Raw genomic sequence first — 20,966 nt, forward strand, 5'->3', positions numbered from 1 at the left:
TAGGAACCCTGCCACACTAAAAAACTACACATTTTTACGGCTTTGACTGCTTTACAGCATACGTCACTTCCCCCTCCTTCCCGATTCGTAGTCCAGACGAAAATGGGCGGGGCTTGGAGCGCAGCTCTGCAGAAGCTGGTAACCCGTTGCTGTTGTGGCTGCAGCAGCTCCACACAACAGACGTGGGGAAAAGATCGCTAATGGTTTAACTTTTCACCGGTTTCCTGCTCGGAGGCAGAACCACGGAGGCCAAGTATCTGATATAACAAAGTAAAAGAGTGAAAGAGTCGTCGGCTCGCTTGGATCGCGGCTGTAACGACCAAACATAACCTTCAACACAGTATCAGAAACACTCACACAGACCGGGGTCGGATCGGGTTTTATTCCCCACTACTCCAGCTAAACGCAGTTGCTGGCCAGCTCTCTGCGCTGCGATTAACCCCAGTCTTCAATTTCAATTTCAATTTCAATTTTATTTATATAGCGTCTAATACAACAGAGTTGTCTCTAGACGCTTTCCAGAGACCCATACCCAGAACATGACCCCCGAGCAGTTATTACATAAACAATGGCAGGTAAAAACTCCCATAGTGGGAGAAAAACCTTAAGCCAAACAGTGGCAAGAAAAACTCCCCTTTAGGAGGGAAGAAACCTTGAGCAGGACCAGGCTCATAAGGGGGGACCCTCCTGCCGAGGGCCAGACTGGTGGGTCAGGGACGGCAACAGCACAGCAGGTTTCTTTTCTTATCTTCAGATAAAACTAGTTTGTTGAGGAAAAAATATTAACTCTTATTTGTAGCTGCAGAGGAAAAAAATAATCTCACGAGGAAAACAAAAATATTGCTCACGCCTCGGAGCCTCTTCAACATAATATAGCAGTAAAAAAAAAAAGAAAAGAAAAGTAAGAGTAATACAAAACATGTACTGTATGTTGTACTATTATACTAATTTATTGAAACATATGGCGAGTCAAACATTTACCAAGGCAGCTGCCAAACACTCCTAAACAAGGTAGTAAGACGTGGGTTTTGCAGAACTGCAGCAGTAAATCCCTCTAAAGAGTGGAGCTCCGACGAGGAGCTCCACTCTTTAGTAGGGATTTCATATGGATCCAAACCGTTAATAATCATTATTTTCTCCATATACCGCTCCCTGGCTTCCTTGTTTAAGGTATCCCGGTAAATTCCAGTTCCTTTCCAAATCCACGCGACGGGGACAGGAGTTTTCCGGCAGTACGCGCTGGTGCTCATGGGAAACGTACGGTAGTGTTCTTTCTGGTAAAACACTACCACTTTTGTCCAAAAGATGCCGCCAAACTCAGAAAAGCTGAAAGTTACGTTGTGCTGCTTTAAGTAGTTGAACCTTTTCTATTAGCATTATTGTAAACACATTGTTTGGAAATGTCTTTTCATATAAGCTGTACTTAAATAATATAGGAAGAGGCTATGTAGTTACTTGGTCTGACATAAGGAAATGCAGAGGATAGGGTGTAGTTAAATGGAGTCCCTTTAAAGGAAAAAATGATAGAAAAAGACTTACACTATGTAATACTATTCAATCTCAAATCACCTTACCTTGGCTCATCCGGTGTGAACTCCCATCTGTTCTGCAAAACACACAAACATTTTTCAAGACATGAAAAAAAGCCTAAATAAATGAATCACTTTGAAAAAACTCTTTGAATCTTTGTCCATTAAAAACAAAACACATGATTTTTATTAAATGTTTATGCTGTGATCCAAAGTCCATTCAGGAACACTGACACCAGTATCACAAAGTACTAAAACTTGATTTCATATAAACATGTGACACATTACACTCATCCAACACATATTTTTATTGATCATTTTGACAGCTATTTATGACTTGTTTAAAAACAGAAGACCTATAAGTCATTCTAACTTAATTTAGCTACACGATATACAAACATTTAAAAGAAAATGCCACGTAATGTAAACTTTAAAAACTCAAACCACTAGAATGTGACCAGAAACCTAAACTACATCATCAATACTTTAATCATCGGAAAATCTACAAAACCACTGAAAAAATAATTAACACACCACAAAGGTTTTAGTGTGTTTGTCATACCAACAGAAACTCAAAGAAGATACCAAATATAAGCTCAGATATGAAACCTTTATATATGTTGAATTTTTCTTACCATGGGTTTGTCTGTCTGCGTGAGTGACTGTTGGAATGAAATCCTTTCACTTTGTTCAAGCTGGATTTCTTGTAACAGGCGTGTCCTTCACGTGGTATTCAAAACATCCTCCTGATAAAAGACAATAATCAAAACCTGTTTGGGTTGACACATGTTGGGTATGCTGCTTTATACATTTCTTTGTGGTGTTGTTCTCTGGGGCTGGTTAAACCCATCTAGTGGGATACTTCCGTCAATCCATGTACTGTTCATAGCAACGACAAACAACAGCATAGAATTTGTTCCTTATAAGATGAACATTCCCATGTTTGCCAGGATTTTTTATGCATTTCCAGTGCAAAAAGTAAGTAAATCTTCATCTGGTCTGAGGGCAGCACGGTGCGATTCCCTGACCTGACGGGGGTCTGTCTGTGTGGAGTTTGCATTCTCTCCCAATGCTTGAGTAATGATGATTCTAAATTGCCCGTAGGTGTGAGTGTTTGTCTTTATATGTGTCCCTGTGATAGACTTGTGACCTGACAAGGGTGTAAACCCTGCCTCTCACCTGAAATGAGCTGGGATAGGCTCCAGCAGACCCCCGTGACCCTGCAAAGGATAAAGTGAGTATAGAAAATGGGTGTTCTGGTCTGGTTTTTGGCCACATCACAACACTACCAGCTCTAGTGATATGAAATAAGCCCAAGTAAAGAATCACTTTGAATCTCTGTCCATTTAAAAACAAAACCAATTAAAGCTTCACGCAGCGATGAACAGGTCCTCGCGCGTGCAATTTTCATCAATTATAGTCAAGGACTCAAAACCGAGTCTGATGACACCACCCACGAGTCTTTATGTCAAACCATTCAAAAGTTATGGCAGAAAGTAGGAACTATGAAATATCGACCAATCAGAAGAAGGGGCGGGGCTAATTCATGCCAATGAAGGTCAAGTATTCAATACAGAGTCCGACGACACCACCCACATGTCTTTATCACAACCCGTTCAAAAGTTATTGCAGAAAATAGGGACTATCAAATACCGACCAATCAGAAGAAGGGGCGGGGCTAATTTACCCACCAATTATGATCAAGGACTCAAAACCGAGTCCAATGACACCACCCACGAGTCTTTATGTCAAACCATTCAAAAGTTATGGCAGAAAATAGGATCTATCAAATATCGACCAATCAGCTACTAGTATCACTTCCTGTTTAATGTTGAAGTTTGACGCGGCGCCACGGCCAGCGAGTTTTATGTCGAACGGAACGATCCTGCTAGGAGGAGTTCGTTAAAGTACGACACGTGAAAATGGCATAAATTGCGCCAAAATTGCACGATTAATTCAAAATGGCCGACTTCCTGTTTGGTTTCGGCCATGGCGCCAAGAGACTTTCCTTTAAGTTGCGACATGATACAGGTGTGTACCGATATTCGTGCATGTACGTCAAACCGTATTGTGGGGCTTGAGGCACAAAGTTGTCTAGGGGGCGCTGTTGAGCCGTTAGGCCACGCCCATTAATGCAAACCATTAAATATCAAATCAAAATAAATACGTAATTTTTTGCCAGGCCTGGCCTGCGTGCAAAATTTGGTGACTTTTGGGGCACGTTTAGGGGGAAAAAAGGCCCTCATTTAATCGGAAAAATAAAAATAAAAATGAGAACGAGAACGAGGAAAAAAAATTCCTACAGATACAATTTGGCCTTCGCACTGTCAGTGCTTGGGCCTTTATGATTTTTATGCTTTGCAAAGTCCATTCAGGAACACTGACACCAGTATCACAAAGTACTAAAACTTGATTTCATATAAACATGTGACACATTACACTCATCCAATCATTCTAACTTAATTCAGCTACACGATATACAAACATTTAAAAGAAAATGCCACGTGATATAAACTTTAAAAACTCAAACCACTAGAATGTGACCAGAAACTTAAACTACATCATCAATACTTTAATCATCGGAAAATCTACAAAACCACTGAAAAAAATAAATAACACACCACAAAGGTTTTGGCATCGCCATACCAACAGAAACTCAAAGAAGATACCAAATATAAGCTCAGATATGAAACCCTCAGTAAGTAACATTTTTACCATGGGTTTGTCTGTCTGCGTGAGTGACTGTTGGAATGAAATCCTTTCACTTTGTTCAAGCTGGATTTCTTGTAACAGGTGTGTCCTTCACGTGGTATTCAAAACATCCTCCTGATAAAAGACAATAATCAAAACCTGTTTGGGTTGACACATACTCAACTCAGTTATAAAACCACAGCATAGAATTTGTTCTTTATAAAATGAACATTCTCATGTTTGCCAGGTAAGTAAATGATTGTTCTGGTGAGGTTTCCGGCCACACCACAGCACTGAGAGCTCTACTGAAGTCTTGAAAGACATCCGATCCAATATGGTAGTGGCAACATTTCAGACAAACATATCCATGCTTTTATCATCAGTAGACTGGACCACTGTAATGCTTCCTAAAAAAAATCCATTAAACAACTGCTGTTACTTCAGAAAGCTGCTGCCCGAGTCCTCACCAAAACCAAGAGAGTGGACCATATAACTCCAGTCCTTAGATTTTTACACTGGCTTCCTGTCTGTCAAAGAATAGAATTTTAAAATCCTGATGTTGGTTTTATAAATGATCTAGGGCCAAAATACAAAAAAAAATTGATTTCTTGCATGTGGTGATCTCTCAGACGTAAGTCCCTTTGGACAAAGGCATCTGCTAAATGGTGGTAGCAGTAGTTGTAGCCATAGTCCTCAGGGTCACACCTACTTTTTGTACCCAGAGTTGGCTTTTGGCTCCTCTCTTGTGGAACAAGCTCCCAGAATGCATCAGGGCTGCTGAAATTCTCATTCTCATCAAGTCAAGGTTGAAAATCTTTACATTTACTGCTTAATTTCAATAACTCCCCTTAAAGTCAAGAAACGACAAACACAGCAAAATTTTCTATTAAACTTAAAAGTCAAATGTGTTCATGGAAGATGATGAAATGATGACCAAAAGTAGTAGTTCCTAGAGAGTAACAGCTTGTAGTAAGAAGCACTTACATTGAATAACCCACTTTACAAGAGGAAGATTATCAAGAAGTTGCTTCTCTGAAAGTGTTTAGGAAGAATGGGCCAATTCATTAGCTACAGGTGCATAAAGAAAAAGTGAAGCGTTGTAAGACTTTAGTCGCTCTTGTTCTCCTGTTTCTGAATGATACCACTGTGTTTTATTGTATATAAAGCTACTGTGGCAGTGTCTTTTGTGTATAAGTGTAATTCAAATCCTCTGTAACTTTCGGATATTATCTAAGACAGTATTCAATATAATTGTAATTAAAGATGTACAAAGTTGTTTGAAGACACCAACCCACACAGACTCATTTCTTTTCTACTTGAGAGCTGCATAATTAACTGTAATGCTGGCACCAGAGTGGGCTGTCACATGATTCTGAAGCAAAGTTTTCTTCCTTGAAGCAAACGTGGAGCTGCAGTGCCTTGAATGACAACTAGGCGTTCACTCCAGGAGCGAGTCATTCTTTAATGATTCCATGTTAAAAATGGTTGTACGTGCAGTAGTGTTGTCCTCCATAAAGATAAAGGTCTTCTTGGATGCTGCAGATTCCTCCTACACCTCTGCTTGACTCCCTATTGAATCTGTAGGCCTGGTGATAAATTTGATATTTACATGGGCGTGGCCTAATGGCTCAACAGCGCCCCCTAGAAAACTTTGTGCCTCAAGCCCCACAATACAGTTTGACGTACATGCACGAAAATCGGTAGACACTTGTATCATGTCACAACTTAAAGAAAAGTCTCTTGTCGCCATGGCCCAAACCGAACAGGAAGTCGGCCATTTTGAACATTTTGAATTAATCGTGTAATTTTGGCGCAATTTGCCATTCCTTCGGCAGTTAATACGGCCTGAACCGTAATGTGCACCCAGGTGTGTTATACATCAAAATGTGCGTCTCCACCCTGCGACTATGCGCATTACTTTTCTCATGGGCGTGGCAAGATGGCTCAACAGCGCCCCCTAGAAAACTTTTCTCTGCCATAACTTTTGAACGGGTTGTGATAAAGACATGTGGGTGGTGTCATCGGACTCGGTTTTGAGTCCTTAAACATAATTGCTGCAAATTAGCCCCGCCCCTTCATCTGATTGGTCAATATCTGATAGTTCCTACTTTCTGCCATAACTTTTGAATGGTTTGATATAGAGAGTTGTGGGTGGTGTCATCCACTAAATGTCCAGTTCTGAAGAATCTACATCAAGTCATACAAGCTTCCACTGCAGCCTGAACGTGCACAAGGGTGGAGGACCGTTCATTGCTGCTTGCAGCTTTAATTTTGTATTGTTTTTTTCTTCCTGGTTTGGGTTCAGTTTATTTTACACATAAACATTTCCATTGTTCTATCTGGAATTTAAATTATTTGAAAAGATAATGTTCCTTTCTTTTGGATTTTTGATAATACTGTATACAAAATCAACAAATATTATTTCAAAAGCAAGTGTTATTTAAACTATTTAAAACAAAAATCTATTTTGTGTAGTTTAGTTTTATTTTCTAAAAAAGATGGGGATGAATTAAAAAAAACAAACATACGAGTACGTCACGATACTGATCACGGATTCGTTGCTGCTCAGGTCACGTGCTTATCAATTTTTTTTTTTTATTGAACACAATTTATATTTAAAAAAAACTCACATTTATACAAACTGCTAGTAGAGGAAATTATGTGTGAATGAATAAAGCTCCATGGGGCGTCTACGTATAAATGTCTATAGACATCTAAACGTAGACGCCGCATCCAGTGTTCTTTCCCGCTGCTGCCATACGTCAACGTCGCCGCCATATTGGATGTTCAAGACTGCGCTGGAAACTAATACAAGTAAATGGACTTATTTTCATAAAGCGCCTTTCTACAAAGAAATTTACCTTTTACGTCTCATTTATTCATTCACACACGCACTAATATACTTGGAAACAGTTAGGCACCAAATACATGTTTAAAAAATTTCAAGTAACAAAATAACATATGTGAACCATTTTTCAGAAAACAAATAACATTCTTATTTTTGTGAGGGGGGATATATATTGTTTTTCGGCACTACCTTGTTCTCTATAGCTGATATAACACAAGTGCAATACAAAACAGCGGTGACCGGACAGCACAATTTTGTAATGGTATTATTTTTATTATGTTTTATACCAAGTACGTAGAGGTGCACCAAATAAAAACCCAAACATATGTAGCTTAATAAAATAAAATAAAATTCAATAGACTGATATGTTGATTTTAATACATTTATTAAAATTGTGACGGCTCTGATGTACAGACAGAGCAGCAGCGCTGGTTCTGGGGCTCCAGTAAAAACATGAAGCTTCACTATATATTCAGACAAACTAACTGTTAGATTTTATCTATTAAACCAACATTTATCTTCCTAAATGATTTATTTCAGCCACAGAGCTGCAGGTCAGTTCATTGGATCAGTTTCTCCCCGGGACGACGGCGTAGGTTGATCCAGCGATCACACCTCTCCCCCACGGCCGTGAGCTGCTGCTGCTGCTGCCGACTGGGCGGCTCTTCTCATCCCCGAAAACGTTGGAGCAAATTTCTTAACAGGCGTTATTTGGATAAACTGAGCCCAGGTTGGGGATCTTAACGGTTACTTTCACGCCTGAAAAAATATTAAAACTTAAGTGGCATATTAACAGCGCTACAGCTGAAATTAAAACAGCTTTTAGCTCTCGGCTTCCGCTGTCGTTATGGTGCGAAATGCATTCTGGGATACTTGGCTGCTACTGCTGAACGGTCTGCTGGAGCGGCTACTGAATCGTTCGTTTAGTAGCCAGTATACAGTACATACTTTGCAGTATGTAGCATGTAGTACATTAGTATGCCATTTTGGTTCTCGCGTGATTCAAAATGGTGGACTGGATTTCGTCTCATGGATGCAACGGTTGACAAACGATAAAATAAACAAACACACTTAAACTAATAAACCCAGTTGTGACGGGATCAGCGGTCCGGCTCACAACGTAAAGCTAAACTAGTTAAATGTGTTAACTATGTTTCTCTGCCCAGAAACAAAACAGTGTTCCTTGGTGAACAGCTGGGTGGTTGATCAGGTGATCCTGGTAAAGAGCATCTCTCTCTCTCTCTCTCTCTCTCTCTCTCTCTCTCCTGCTCTCCTCCTCTCCGTGTGGATGAGTAGTGCATCATGGGTACAGCAGCTGGGCCTCCTTCAGCTCTGGGTCGGTCCAAAGGCGTTCACGTGGAGGCCTGCAGGGTCCCTGGTTCAGCTCATCTGGGGGAGGAACATCCGTGGGTCACTCGTTGCAGCTGCAGACAGACGTTCTTTCAGTCACGATCATGGAGGAGGCCGGCCCGTAGCTAGTAGCTCTTCATGCTAAAATAGGAGCTGAGGCTTCTTCATGGCTCACAGAGATCTCCAAACATCCTGCATTTTCAAAAGGAAATGCAGCCTTTTCTATCCTAGACTGATGCCAGCCCAGAACAGCAGGTCCTTCATAACCAGTGTTGGGACTAACGCGTTATTTAGTAACGGGTTACAGTAACGCCGTCAGTTTTGCGGTAACTCTAATGCATTACTTTTTAAATTCAGTAACGCAATTACCGTTACTAAACGGTGCGTTACTCTGTTATTTCTGGCTACAGTGAAGCTTTTTTCCCCACATGGAGACAGGAGGAAACGTACTGGATGTGTGTGTGTGTTTATTCAAAAACATGACGGTCATGAGCCAAGAGAAGGAGAGTTTGTCATTACAGTAATCCCTGGTTTTTCGCAGGGGTTACGTTCCAAAAAGAACCCGTGCTAAGTGAAATTCTTTTTACAATTATTATAGAAGGTTCAAATTGCAGAGATCAGCACCGCCTCGCACTTATTTCACTGTTCTTCTGAGCCGCTGCATCCTGACTCTGTAGCGTCTTTTTCTCCTAAAGCCGCGGTGCAGGTGGGTTTTTTCCAGAGAAGAAAATAGTTATGAGTCGTTGTTGTTGCTCTTTTTTCTTCTGGACAAAAAGATTCTTCTAAACCGAGACCATTGATTATATTTGAGACTGTAAAGAACGATTCATCAAAGTTCCTGTTCTTGAGCTGCTGCTGAAGCTCATTGGTCGTTCTCATCTTGTTGCTAAGCAACCAACGTTATTGACACAGGAAGTGAAGAAGCGGGGAGACTGTTTAGCCAATCAGAATGCAGAACACGATGCACAACGCAAATCCATACAGTACCTGCTGAAATGAAGGCAACAACGCTACAGGTCCACATGCAAGTCATATATTCAGCTGATTCACAACACTGTATCACACACACACACGCAGCTTCACCTGCAGCAGTTTCTTTTTAAAAACTCCCCAAGTACAGAAGTTACAGTCCAGCTCGCAGCCCTCAACCCCGGACGGTGCTCAGCTCCTGCGTGTGACTGGGTGGGCGGCCGAGTCTGTGTGTGCAGCCGTGAGCTGGGCAGCAGCCGTCACCTCAGACGGAGCGTTGGCCGCTCAGGGAAACTATCCGGGTCCCCCGTAGCTCCGGTCACCTCAGCTTGACGTGCAGCGTGTCTATCAGCTCTACGATCTCTGAGAAGTAGCTGTTCTCCTCCCCCAGGATCATCTCTGAGTGGACCAGGTCCTGGTACTGCAGTCGGAGGGCCAGCAGAGAGTCCAGCAGCCACGGCTGCAGCCGGTACTGGTCCGAGCACGCGGGGGCCATGGCTATCAGAGCCCGCAGAGCCTGCAGGGAAAACCAGCTTCAAAAAGTGGACAACGCTTTTTGTACATCAGTTAGTCATCACATCTAAAACCCAGCAATCCTCAACATGGCTCTGCAACCAGATCCAGATTCCTCTACCAAGAACCACTGCACTAAAGAGGCTACGATGTAGAGAGCAGTAACATACTGGAATAAGCTTCCACCACATTTAACCATGATAAACAATAAAGCTACACTGCAAAAACTCAATCTTACCAGGAATATTTGTCTTATTTCTAGTTAAAATGTCTCATTTTTAGTCAAAAAAATCTTATTACACTTAAAACAAGAGTCATTACCAGATAAACAACTTGAAGTTTGAAGTAAATTTTCACTTGAAATAAGTGGAAAAATCTGCCAGTGGAACAAGATTTATCTTCTTATTACAAGCAAAAAAAATATTGTTCCACTGGCAGATTTTTCTACTTATTTCAAGTAAAAATCTACTTGAAACAGCTGAAAATTGTTGTTTTTTCCAGTGATGAGTCTTGTTTTAAGTGTAATGAGATTTTTTTTTACTAAAAATGAGACATTTTAACTAGAAATAAGCCAAATATTCTTGTTAAGATTTGGAGTTTTTGTTTTATGTGTGCAATGTTGGACCCCAGGAAGAATAGTCTTCACTGCAGTGAGGACTAATGGGGATCCCTGATAAATAAATATAATGTGTGTGTGTGCATGTGCAGGTGTGTCTGTCTCTCTCTCTCAGACCTTCTCCCGGTGGTCGTGCTCGCTGCTCTGCAGCAGCTGGGGCACCAGGCTGCACCAGCCCTTCTCCCCCAGCTCCCCCTGCAGGGACACGCGGGAGTACTGGCGCCGCCGCTCCTCGTGGGCCGGGTCGGTGACCGGGTCCAGCCCCGCCTGGAACATCAGCTCCTGCACACAGACCACACCAGAACTCCCAACAACGCTCTTACTGGGAACTATCACGGATGGTAGGCCTGGGTGGAACTATTTGATAATTCTGCCCCTCAGATGTTTCTGTTCTTCAGTTCTATCAGCATTCTGGGAGCTGATTGGTCCTTACAGCATCATTAGCTGCAATACTTGCTGTTTAATCTCAATATAATACTAGTATTAATATGTTGCAGAACTACAGTCATATAATTCATGCAGCAGCTGAAAAAACAGTTTTAATAACACTAACCCAAATCAATATCGGAATCAGATCGGCTCAAATCTTGATAATGGATTCTGATCTTAAGAATGGGAATGGAATGGATGCTTGACATTTGAATGTTTCCCCAGCCCTGATGGGAGCGTTACCTTCTCAGTGATGAGGTCGTACAGCATGGTGACGATCCTGGTCCTCAGGATCCCCCCCCCGTCCTGCTGGAACAGCTCTGCCAGCACCTGCAGCCCCCCGTGGGAGACGAAGTGCTGCTGGGCGTACGGGAACTGGCGCAGCAGCGCGGCCAGCGCGAACAGGACCTGCAGGAAGAGCAGTCAGGAAAGCTGGATCATGGCCCTGCGTTAAATCCACGCCCAGCGTGCGCCGCAGTTTGCGCCGCAATGAGCTCCTCACGGCGCAGCCCGCGGCATGACACGCACCTCCCAAGAATTGTAACTATGAGAAAATTAAATACGGTATTAGGGGTTGCTCTGATAAGTTTGGGAACCTATTCTTTCTCTTGTTAATTCTTTGGCATCCTTGGAAAATTAATTTAATTTGATTATAGGGAAGTATGATATTGCTAACCATTTCTATTTTTATTTAGGATTTTCTATTTATTTCATTTTATTATTATTTTTGTTGTTTTGTGTGTCCTGTATTTTATTTTATTACTTTATTTTTCCTATTATTGTCTTCAGTCAGAGTGTGATTGGTAATGGGTACTTACTTTGGGACTTGTTTATAATGATATATTTATCTACTGGGGCGAGGAGTCCGTACCTTCTTCTTGACGTGCAGCGGCTGAGCAGTGACCAGCGTGGTCAGCAGCGTCTGCAGAGCTCCGCTCTCCACAGCCTTCACCTGCACCACCGGGTTACTGCAGGAGGAACACATGAGTTACGGGGCAGTTGTAGGACAGAATCCTCCACTAGTACCTACTCAGCCCGACTCCACTCGGTTTGGTTCTTTCCCACTAGGGGTCTAACGTACCGAGTAGATACTTTTCTGTAACTATTCTGCCGAGGTTCTAAGCTGCTGAGTCAGCTGTATCTGACATCATCACACTACAGGCCACTGATTGGTCGGGGGGCTGGAGTCAGACGTCTGAGTCAGGAGGAGGAAATCAGAGAAAGAGACTCTGACGGATTCTTGTTCATTTTATTCAACCAGCAACGGCAGCAAAAGTCTGTTTCTGATCCAACTCTGAGGGTCAGATGTTCATAAACCTGGTGCTGAGGAGAGAATTAAAAAGGGATCTAGACGGAGATAAGGAACAACCAGATCTACCAGGAGCTCTGTCTCTTCATAGCTGCTCACGGCTCCAGCTGACTTTTCAGCTTTAAGCATCGCCGCTTGAAGCTTCTCTCACTCTCATTTTTTAACTTGATATCAAACACAATCCACAGACCCAGCAGCACATCTATCATCTCCTCCAGGTTCTACATCTTTAGTGTTGTTGTCTTCTTCATTTAGATACACAATCAAATACGTCACAGCAGCTTCTCCAACCTCCTACTTCTGCTCTGGGTGCTGATTGTTATGGAAAAGAAACCAGGCTGAGTTGAGATGAGTAGAGCAGGTTCTGGTGGAAAAGCTGCACAGGTACTGTAGCAGGGCCTCGCTCATACGGCCTCGTCCATCTACTGGACCGTCAGTCCAGTAGGGACGGGTTTACTCCTCGCTTCACTCACAGTGTTGCAGGTTAGAGGTTAAAGGTCTGCACTGATGCATGAACACACACGTTACCTGGACAGGGCAGAGCCCAGGACGAAGGCGGAGCTCTCCTGCAGTCTGAAGTCAGAGCTGTTCAGCCCCCCCAGGATGAGGTCCAGACCCCCCATGGAGCACAGCGTCTGGGCGTTGTCCACCTGGTGCACCAGGTACTCCAGCTCCAGCAGGAGGCTCAGTCTCTGCTCCGTGGTGGCCGCGCTGCCGTTCAGCTGCTGCAACAACCGCCCCATTATCTGCAACCAAACAAGGATACCAAAGCTCATCGTACAGTCACAGGTTGGAGGGAGGTGCAAAACCTCAACTGTGGTGTGATGGGTGGAGGAAAGAGACGGAGCACTAGAAAAACTCTAAATCTTATCAAGAATATTTGTCTTATTTCTAGTTAAAATGTCAGATTTTTTTAGTAAAAAAAAAAAATCTCATTACACTTAAAACAAGACTCATCACTGGAAAAAACAACAATTTTCACCTGTTTCAAGTAGATTTTCACTTAAAATAAGTAGAAAAATCTGCCAGTGGAACAAGATTTATCTTCTCATTACAAGCAAAAAATCTTGTTCCGCTGGCAGATTTTTCTACTTACCGTATTTTAAGTGAAAATTTACTTGAAACAGGTGAAAATTGTCAAATAAGTTTTTTTTCTGGTAATGAGTTTTGTTTTAAGTGTAATGAGGTTTTTGTTTTACTAAAAATTAGACATTTTAACTAGAAATAAGACAAATATTCTTGTTAAGATTTTGAGTTTTTGCAGTGCAGATTCAAAAATAAATGAAGAAAGGCAGAACTTAGCAAGGAAGTCAGTTTTAGTTAGTTGGTTTATTCTGAAATTATTGACTATTTTTTGTTATTTGGTTCTGGCTGGTTTCTACAATTTAAGGGTTGAATTCCATCACATCTCAGATAATTTCTGTTTAGATTTAGTTATGTTTTAATTGTAAGGATGGTATTTTATTGATTTATGTGTGCAATGTTGGAACCCAGGAAGAATAGTCTTCACTGCAGTGAGGACTAATGGGGATCCATAATAAATAAATATGATGGCGTGTGTGTGTGTGCGTGTGTGTGTGTGTGTGTGTAATGAGATTTTTTGACTAAAAATGAGACATTTTAACTAGAAATAAGTATAAATATTCTTGCTAAGATGGAGTTTTTGCAGTGTACTCTGCCCCGTTCCCCTGCTGTACAGCCTAGACTGAGGTACCTGAACATCCGTCTCCACCAGCAGGTCCAGCTCAGCCATGTCCTGCTTCAACTCCTCCAGGGGCCGGAATCTGGACGCTGCAGAGTCCTGGACACACACACACACACATCCTGCATGAACACACACATCCTGCATGAACACACACATCCTGCATGAACAGAAGGGTCGGAACACGTGCTGGCCGGACCCGTGTCCTGCTGGTCTACCTGGTGGTCTGGGTTTGGGTCTGGGTCTGCCGGGTTCAGGTCCGGGTTCAGGTCCGGGTCCAGGTCCTCCTTCATCCTCTTCATGGCCCGCTTCAGCTCGTCAGGACTGAAGCTGGGCCTGCTCTCCTCCTCTTCCTCCTTCTCCCTGCAGACACATAGTCTCTGTTTGGTTTGGAAGGACATCCTAACAAACAGCACCTTGTCTTAAAATAGAAGCTCAGATGAATGCAGTATAATATTCTACAGAATGTCTATACATCTCCATATATGTATGGTAAATATAAATATACAGCAGGGTTCTCTCCAAACTGTCATGTAATGTAAATGTAAGACTACATGACCAAGATTGCACCGTCTTTGGGAATGTGAAGATTCAACGTTTCTGGTAAACTGTATGTGATGAGGTTAGTGTGATAATCCAACAACAATCACAGCCAAACCCACTACTGTGTTTATGGGATGTTTCCCTGAATCACTAAGACGACATTAAAACACTTACAGTTTCTGCTTAATTGGGCTGAAAGGCTGTTCTGACTAAGAACCACATCAACACATTTGTGGAAGTCGTTGATAGTGGACTATCTTTCTCTGGAAAGACTGAGATTTGGAATTAGTTGGTCAGAGGAGCCTTTTTACAGATACATCTGGGAAAGTGTCAGAACCTGGAAACTGCCTGAAAGGCTCGATTCACTGAGGACCTTACACTGCAAAAACTCTAAATCTTAACAAGAATATTTGTCTTATTTCTAGTTAAAATGTCTCATTTTTAGTCAAAAAAAATCTCATTACACATTAGACTCATCACGGGGAGAAAAACAACAATTTTCACCTGTTTCAAGTAGGTTTTCACTTAAAATCTGCCAGTGGAACAAGATTTTTTTGCTTGTAATAAGAAGATAAATCTTGTCCCACTGGCAGATTTTTCTACTTATTTCAAGTGAAAATTTACTTGAAACAGATGAAAATTGTCAAAAAACAAGTTATTTTCCTGGTGATGACTCTTGTTTTAAGTGTAATGAGATTTTTTTGACTAAAAATGAGACATTTTAACTAGAAATAAGACAAATATTCCTGGTAAGATTTTGAGGTTTTGCAGTGTAGGAATCATTGCTGTGTATGTATTTTGGATCTGCTACATATTTCAAATTATTTGTATATATCAGGGGTCGGCAACCCAAAATGTTTTAGAGCCATATTGGACCAAAAACACAAAAAACAAATATGTCTGGAGCCTCAAAAAATGAAAAGTCTGATTCTGATAAGCCTTAGAATGAAGACAACACATGCTGCATTAGTTAGAACTTGGGGAAGATTTTTTTTTTTCCATTATGCACTTCAAGAAAAAAGTCGAAGTGTCGAGAAAAAAGTCAAAATGTCGAGATTAAAAAAGGAAAAAAGAAAGAGGAAAAAAAAAAAAAGTCAAACATTTTTGAAAAAGCTCCAGGAGCCACTAGGGCTGCGCTCAAGAACTGCGGGTTGCCGACCCCTGGTATGTAACTAACACACACACACACACACACACACACACACACACACACACACACACACACACACACACACACACACACACACACACACACACACACACACACACACACACACACACACACACACACACACACACACACACACACACACACACACACACACACACACACACACACACACACACACACACACACACACACACACACACACACACACACACACACACACACACACACACACACACAAAAAAGAATGTTAAAAAAAACAAACAAAAAAACATCTCAGACGACCACCACCCGCCCCGTGCAGCCCCGGTGGGCGTGGGCCGGACTCCCCACCTGTGCTCCGGGGTCCGGTGCTCCGGGGTCCGGTACTTGAGCTGCTCCTCCCCCAGCTTCACCTCCCTCTGCCCCGTCTGCAGGTTCAGCCTCACGTGAGAACCAGCCGGCAGGGCCTGACCTGCACATGCACATGCAGGGGTCACTGATTCTTATCAATACATCACAACTCATTCATGTGATGAGCAGGAAGGTTTATGGATGCTGACAGGAGGTTTGGTGAAGACATGTTTTCTAGGACACTGAGCATGTTACTCCGGTCCTCTGTTCACTCTGTTGGCTTCCTGTCCATTTTAGAATTGATTTTAAACTTTAAATGTTTGTTTTTAAAGCCCTCAACGGCCTTGCCCCGCCCTATTTATCAGAGCTTTTAATCGGTGCGTGAGCCTGGCAGGGCTGAGATCCTCTAACCAACTGTTGTTGGAAGTTTATAGAAAGAATAGAAATAGAAAGCCTTTATTGTCATTATAATAATATAATGAGATGAAGCAGCAGCTCCATAAAAGAGCACACATGTAAAAGGCTATGTAAAAACTAAATAAGAAACAGGCAATATAAGTATATGTACACTATGAAAATGAATGAAAGAGAATATTGCACATAAATAAGTGAAGAATATTGCACAGTAAGAGGTAGCTTATGAGTTCAGAAAGTTCACAGCTTTGGGAAAGTGCTATAGAAATAATGTTTGCTATAGAAATAAAGGTGACGTTCCGTTACCTGGTTTGAGTGTCTGCCACTGCTCCGTTGGTTGGAAAACATCTAAATCTTCATCAGCACCAACTGTCTCCTCCTCCTCTTCATCACCAACTGTCCCCTCCTCCTCTTCATCACCTCCCACTCCTCCGTCAGTGTTCACCACAGTTAAGGCACTTCCAGACTGCACACAGAATTAATGAACAGTTTATTTTGTTACATTAAATGTAACTTAACTGGTGTGCATGTAACTGACAAAACATTATCCTACATATTTACACTAATCAGTTTCACACAAATAACAAACTCTGTAACCGAAGAAGGAGTCGGCTGAAGCCAGAGCTTATTTTTGCTGATCCTGTACCTTCCAAAAGATAACCCAGTTTATCAGTAATACCAAAGAAAAGAACATTTACTCTAAATTGATCTGGATCGTTACATTATATTCAAATCATTTTTCATTGTAATTCTTAATTATTTTGTCTTTCAATATTTTTTTAAAACTCAGATCTACATAATTTCAGTTCATCACAAAATCCATTCCATAATTTCACTCCCAAAAATGAAACATCTGTATTTAACATTAGTCCTCACATAACATGTTTCAAAGACCCATAGCCTTTTTAAATTATAATTTGTTGCTTTTAATCTAAAGAAATGTTGAATACAAGAAGGCTTTTATTCTTAACTCAAAATAATATTTCTAATGTTTTTTTAAATAAACAATATCTAGGAATTTTAATGTGCCTGACTCTATAAATAATTTTAGTAGTATCACGATAAGAAACTTTATTATTCTTATAACTCTTTTCTGGAGTTTAACTATAGGGTCTATATAAGTTCTATATGTGTTTCCCCAAATCCCCACAAGAAGAGTGTTGAAAGAAATAACAGTTTAGGAGGATGTGGATAAACAGGCTGACCGTCTCCATGGTGACGGACCCGCGAAGCATCCATCACCAATCAGCCTCATTTATTACACCTCATCAATTGTCTTCACCTTTCCTGCCATGGTGAATTTTTTTTAGACCCTTTTTTGTGAGTGAAACGATTTTTTAAGTATTTGACTCGAACCTGAATTGAATTAGATGCATATTTTTGAATATCATGAACACATGGAAAACAAATTATTATCCAGCAGTTCACTTGAATACAAAACAACTAAATGAACTGAACAAGTATCATTCTTAAACAGAAACCTTAAAAGAGTTAAAAGCAATCCTGTGAGCTCTAGTGTTTATATTATGAAGCTCAAGAATGAGATCAAATCATATTTAGGTAGAAACAACCTTTCATTAATTGTATTTGGCCTTCAATAAATTTTTGGCAGGTAAAAAGACCCATTTTCAGGGGAGAAATCAGATTCTGGCAGGCAATCACTTTTTGGCACGACACCGGTGTTCTGACAATCTTTGCTACCTGCCGAGAAATGCTATTTTGTGGTTCTGCGCATGCGCACAGTCGATTTTCAAAGTTTGATTGCCTCGCCCATCATTTCTTGCACCATGTAAAATTGATAATATGGGATGTTGAGTATTTGATCCTTCAAAATACACTACCCATGACATGAATTGCATTACACTTTGTGAACATTATACGATAAAGAGAAAAACAACGATTCTATGGCTTTATTTGATATTCATTCAGTCATTGGCCTTGACCAGGCAGGTCATTAAGAACATTCTTATTTACAATGACGGCCTGGCAAGAGAAAAGGAAGTGGTTTGGGGAGTAAAACACAGTAAAATTGTAGCTCTACAAAAGGTAGAAGCTTCAGGAAGACTTTACAGTCATCAGGTCAAAAACTAACAGACTAAAAAACAGCTTTTTCCCTAAAGCCATAACCGCCCTGAACAATATATGAATGCCTTCATGTTAAATTACTGTTTTTACCATGCAATACTTTTTCCCGGACTATCTGTGCAATATTCCACCACATGTGTAACTATATGTTATCATCTGTAAATAGGATCTCAGGTCTTCACTATTCAAATGCACCTTAACCTTTTTTATATTCTTATATTTCTTATTGTTTGCACTATTGTTTCTTATTTGTCTTGATAGGTGATGCTGTTTTCAGTCTCACTGTACCAGGTACAGTGACAATAAAGTATTCTATACAGGGCTTTCACGTGACGTCACCAAACGCGAGTCGCCATTACGGAGATATACCCCCCACCCCCCCAGACCAAAACAAAGCCAGAGCGTATGAGAGACTGCACATTTCTGCTCCTTCATAAACCGTAATCACAATCCGCGTGGAAAATGGTCAATTATTGCCGTGTGTACGGTTGTACAAATCGGTCTGACCGAGAAAAACACCTGGAGTTTTACAGACTTCCAAAAGTTATCACAAATCAGGGAGATACTTGCCGAAACTTATCAGAAGAAAGGAGACGTCTGTGGCTTGCTGCACTGAAACAGAACTTCACGGGCAAGAATCTTGACAACATTCGTGTTTGTTCTTCACATTTATTGTCAGTTAAGTGAAAAATAAATATAATAATATAATAATCTACTGTATATTTAGCGTTATTGCTCGCCATGATTTATTCATTTCATAGCCTTACAACAGAGTTTCTCAAACTAAATTTCTAGCACCCTACTCTGCCAGTGTACAAATGGGGGTCCATTTGGTTAAAAAAAAATGAGGTAATTCACGATGTCAGGATATTTAATCGTTGGCAGAATAGTCGGGTCATCCGTGGTCCACGTTGTTTGCTCCAGCTCGTACGGATCATGGCCACCTAAAAGGTTTAATTTCTCTTTATACCTCGCCCTTTCTGGAGGACCAAGTCCTTCCCGGTATCTGGTATCTTCCCCACGTTTTGCCGAGGTTTTCCGTGGTTTTGACATGGTCAAATTTTACATGTTAGCCGCTTTGTTGTTGTTGTTCAACCTCCAGCCCTCCACAGCCTCCACTCTGCCTACAAATAATCCCGCCGCTATGGCTGCCGGGTCGCGGTACCGCCCATTTCGTGACGTCGGTGAAAACCCTCTATTCTATTCTAGGAAACCATTAGGTAACATCTTTGTCAAAGCAGCTGAAACTGTCAGAACACCGGTGTTCTAAGGTAAAGCAGCTCAGCAGCTTTGTGGAACCCCGTCCCCGTCCCCGTCACCTCAGTCCCCTCAGTCCTCCCAGTCCCATCCCCGTCCCCAGCCCCGTCCACCTGAAGCAGCAAACCAACCTTGTGTCCGGCGACAGCGGCGATGTGACCGCAGAGCAGCAGCACCAGGACGGGCAGGAGGAGGCGACACCTCGCTGCTCCGGGGGGACGGGAGACCCGGACCATGAGGACAGCAGGACAGACAGCAGGACAGACAGCTGACAGCACCTGGACACCTGCTCGTTTCTATCAGGTTTCTATGGTTCCCGGCTGCTTCTCATTGGTCCACGTACACGGCTCTTCTTCTCGATCCGGGTCGGACAGCGGCGCCGTGGACGGTGCTGCCCCCTGCTGGTGGGACAGGGGCAGGGGTCGCTGCCCGCGGCTCTAGAGGCTTTTTTTCTCTTTTTTACCTTTTTTCTCTTTTTTCTCTTCTTTTTTTCCTTTTTTTCTTCTTTTTTTTCTTCTTTTTATTATTATTTTTTATTATTATTTTTTTCCTTTTTTCCTTCCCTTTTCCTTTCCTTTTTAATCCTGACATTTCAACTTTTTTCTCGACATTCAACTTTTTTCTCAATATTTCGACTTTTTTCTCGAGATTGTACTTCAACATTAATCTCGACATTTAGACTTTTTTCTCAACATTTAGACTTTTTTCTCGAAATTTTGACTTTTTTCTCGACATTTCAACTTTTTTCTCGACATTTCAACTTTTTTTTTCAGCATTTCGGCTTTTTTCTCGAAATTTTGACTATTTCCTTGAGATTTCGACTTTTTTCTCGACATTTAGACTTTTTTCTCGAGATTGTACTTCAACATTAATCTCGACATTTCGACTTTTTTCTCAGCATTTCGACTTTTTTCTCGAAATTTTGACTATTTCCTCGACATTTCGACTTTTTTCTTGAAATTTTGACTTTTTTCTCTACATTTCGACTTTTTTCTCAACATTTCGACTTTTCGCCTTTCACCATTTGCCTTCATTCTAAGGCTTATACAAGACTTCATTTTTTGCGGCTCCAGACATATTTGTTTTTTGTTTTTGGTCCAATATGGCTCTTTCAACATTTGGGTTGCAGACCGCTGGTCTAGGGTCTCCAAGCGTCCCTTGAAAAACGGAATCGTCCCGTATTGAGCTGAAAAGGGACGCACTTTGTGTT

The 20,966-nt window shown here is 41.5% G+C and overlaps 1 protein-coding gene across 3 annotated transcripts; it reads right to left on the minus strand.

Annotated features, from left to right (window-relative positions):
• Window positions 1-7,436: 7,436 nt before the first annotated feature.
• LOC133447308 (nucleotide exchange factor SIL1-like) lies at window positions 7,437-20,080 on the minus strand. 3 transcript variants are annotated; one of them, XR_009782903.1, is made up of 11 exons: window positions 19,888-20,080; window positions 16,721-16,880; window positions 16,001-16,121; window positions 14,175-14,319; window positions 13,969-14,055; window positions 12,783-13,000; window positions 11,817-11,913; window positions 11,189-11,353; window positions 10,634-10,798; window positions 9,502-9,904; window positions 7,437-8,457 (listed from the first exon to the last, which is right to left on the minus strand). XR_009782903.1 is itself a non-coding variant. In XM_061725955.1 (10 exons), exons 1-10 carry the CDS (start codon window positions 19,990-19,992, stop codon window positions 9,707-9,709), a joined length of 1,446 nt encoding a protein of 481 aa, XP_061581939.1. In that variant the 5' UTR covers window positions 19,993-20,080; the 3' UTR covers window positions 7,437-9,706. The 3 variants fall into 3 exon arrangements, 2 of the variants coding, with proteins under 2 accessions (XP_061581939.1, XP_061581938.1); XM_061725955.1 differs by having other exon boundaries at window positions 7,437-9,904; window positions 14,175-14,321; window positions 16,018-16,121; XM_061725954.1 differs by having other exon boundaries at window positions 7,437-9,904.
• Window positions 20,081-20,966: the final 886 nt, after the last annotated feature.

Source organism: Cololabis saira, chromosome 7, assembly GCF_033807715.1.
Source record: "Cololabis saira isolate AMF1-May2022 chromosome 7, fColSai1.1, whole genome shotgun sequence".
NCBI classification, from domain to species: domain Eukaryota; kingdom Metazoa; phylum Chordata; class Actinopteri; order Beloniformes; family Belonidae; genus Cololabis; species Cololabis saira.

What these genes read in the sequence shown, in the direction of transcription:
- LOC133447308 (XM_061725954.1), bottom strand. Translation starts at nt 19,992, where the DNA reads ATGGTCCGGGTCTCCCGTCCCCCCGGAGCAGCGAGGTGTCGCCTCCTC. An exon ending in CACCGGACCCCGGAGCACAG is followed by an intron (nt 14,320 to 16,000) that starts GTGGGGAGTCCG and finishes ATGTGTCTGCAG; the next exon opens with GGAGAAGGAGGAAGAGGAGG. An exon ending in CGCTGCACGTCAAGAAGAAG is followed by an intron (nt 11,354 to 11,816) that starts GTACGGACTCCT and finishes CTCTTCCTGCAG; the next exon opens with GTCCTGTTCGCGCTGGCCGC.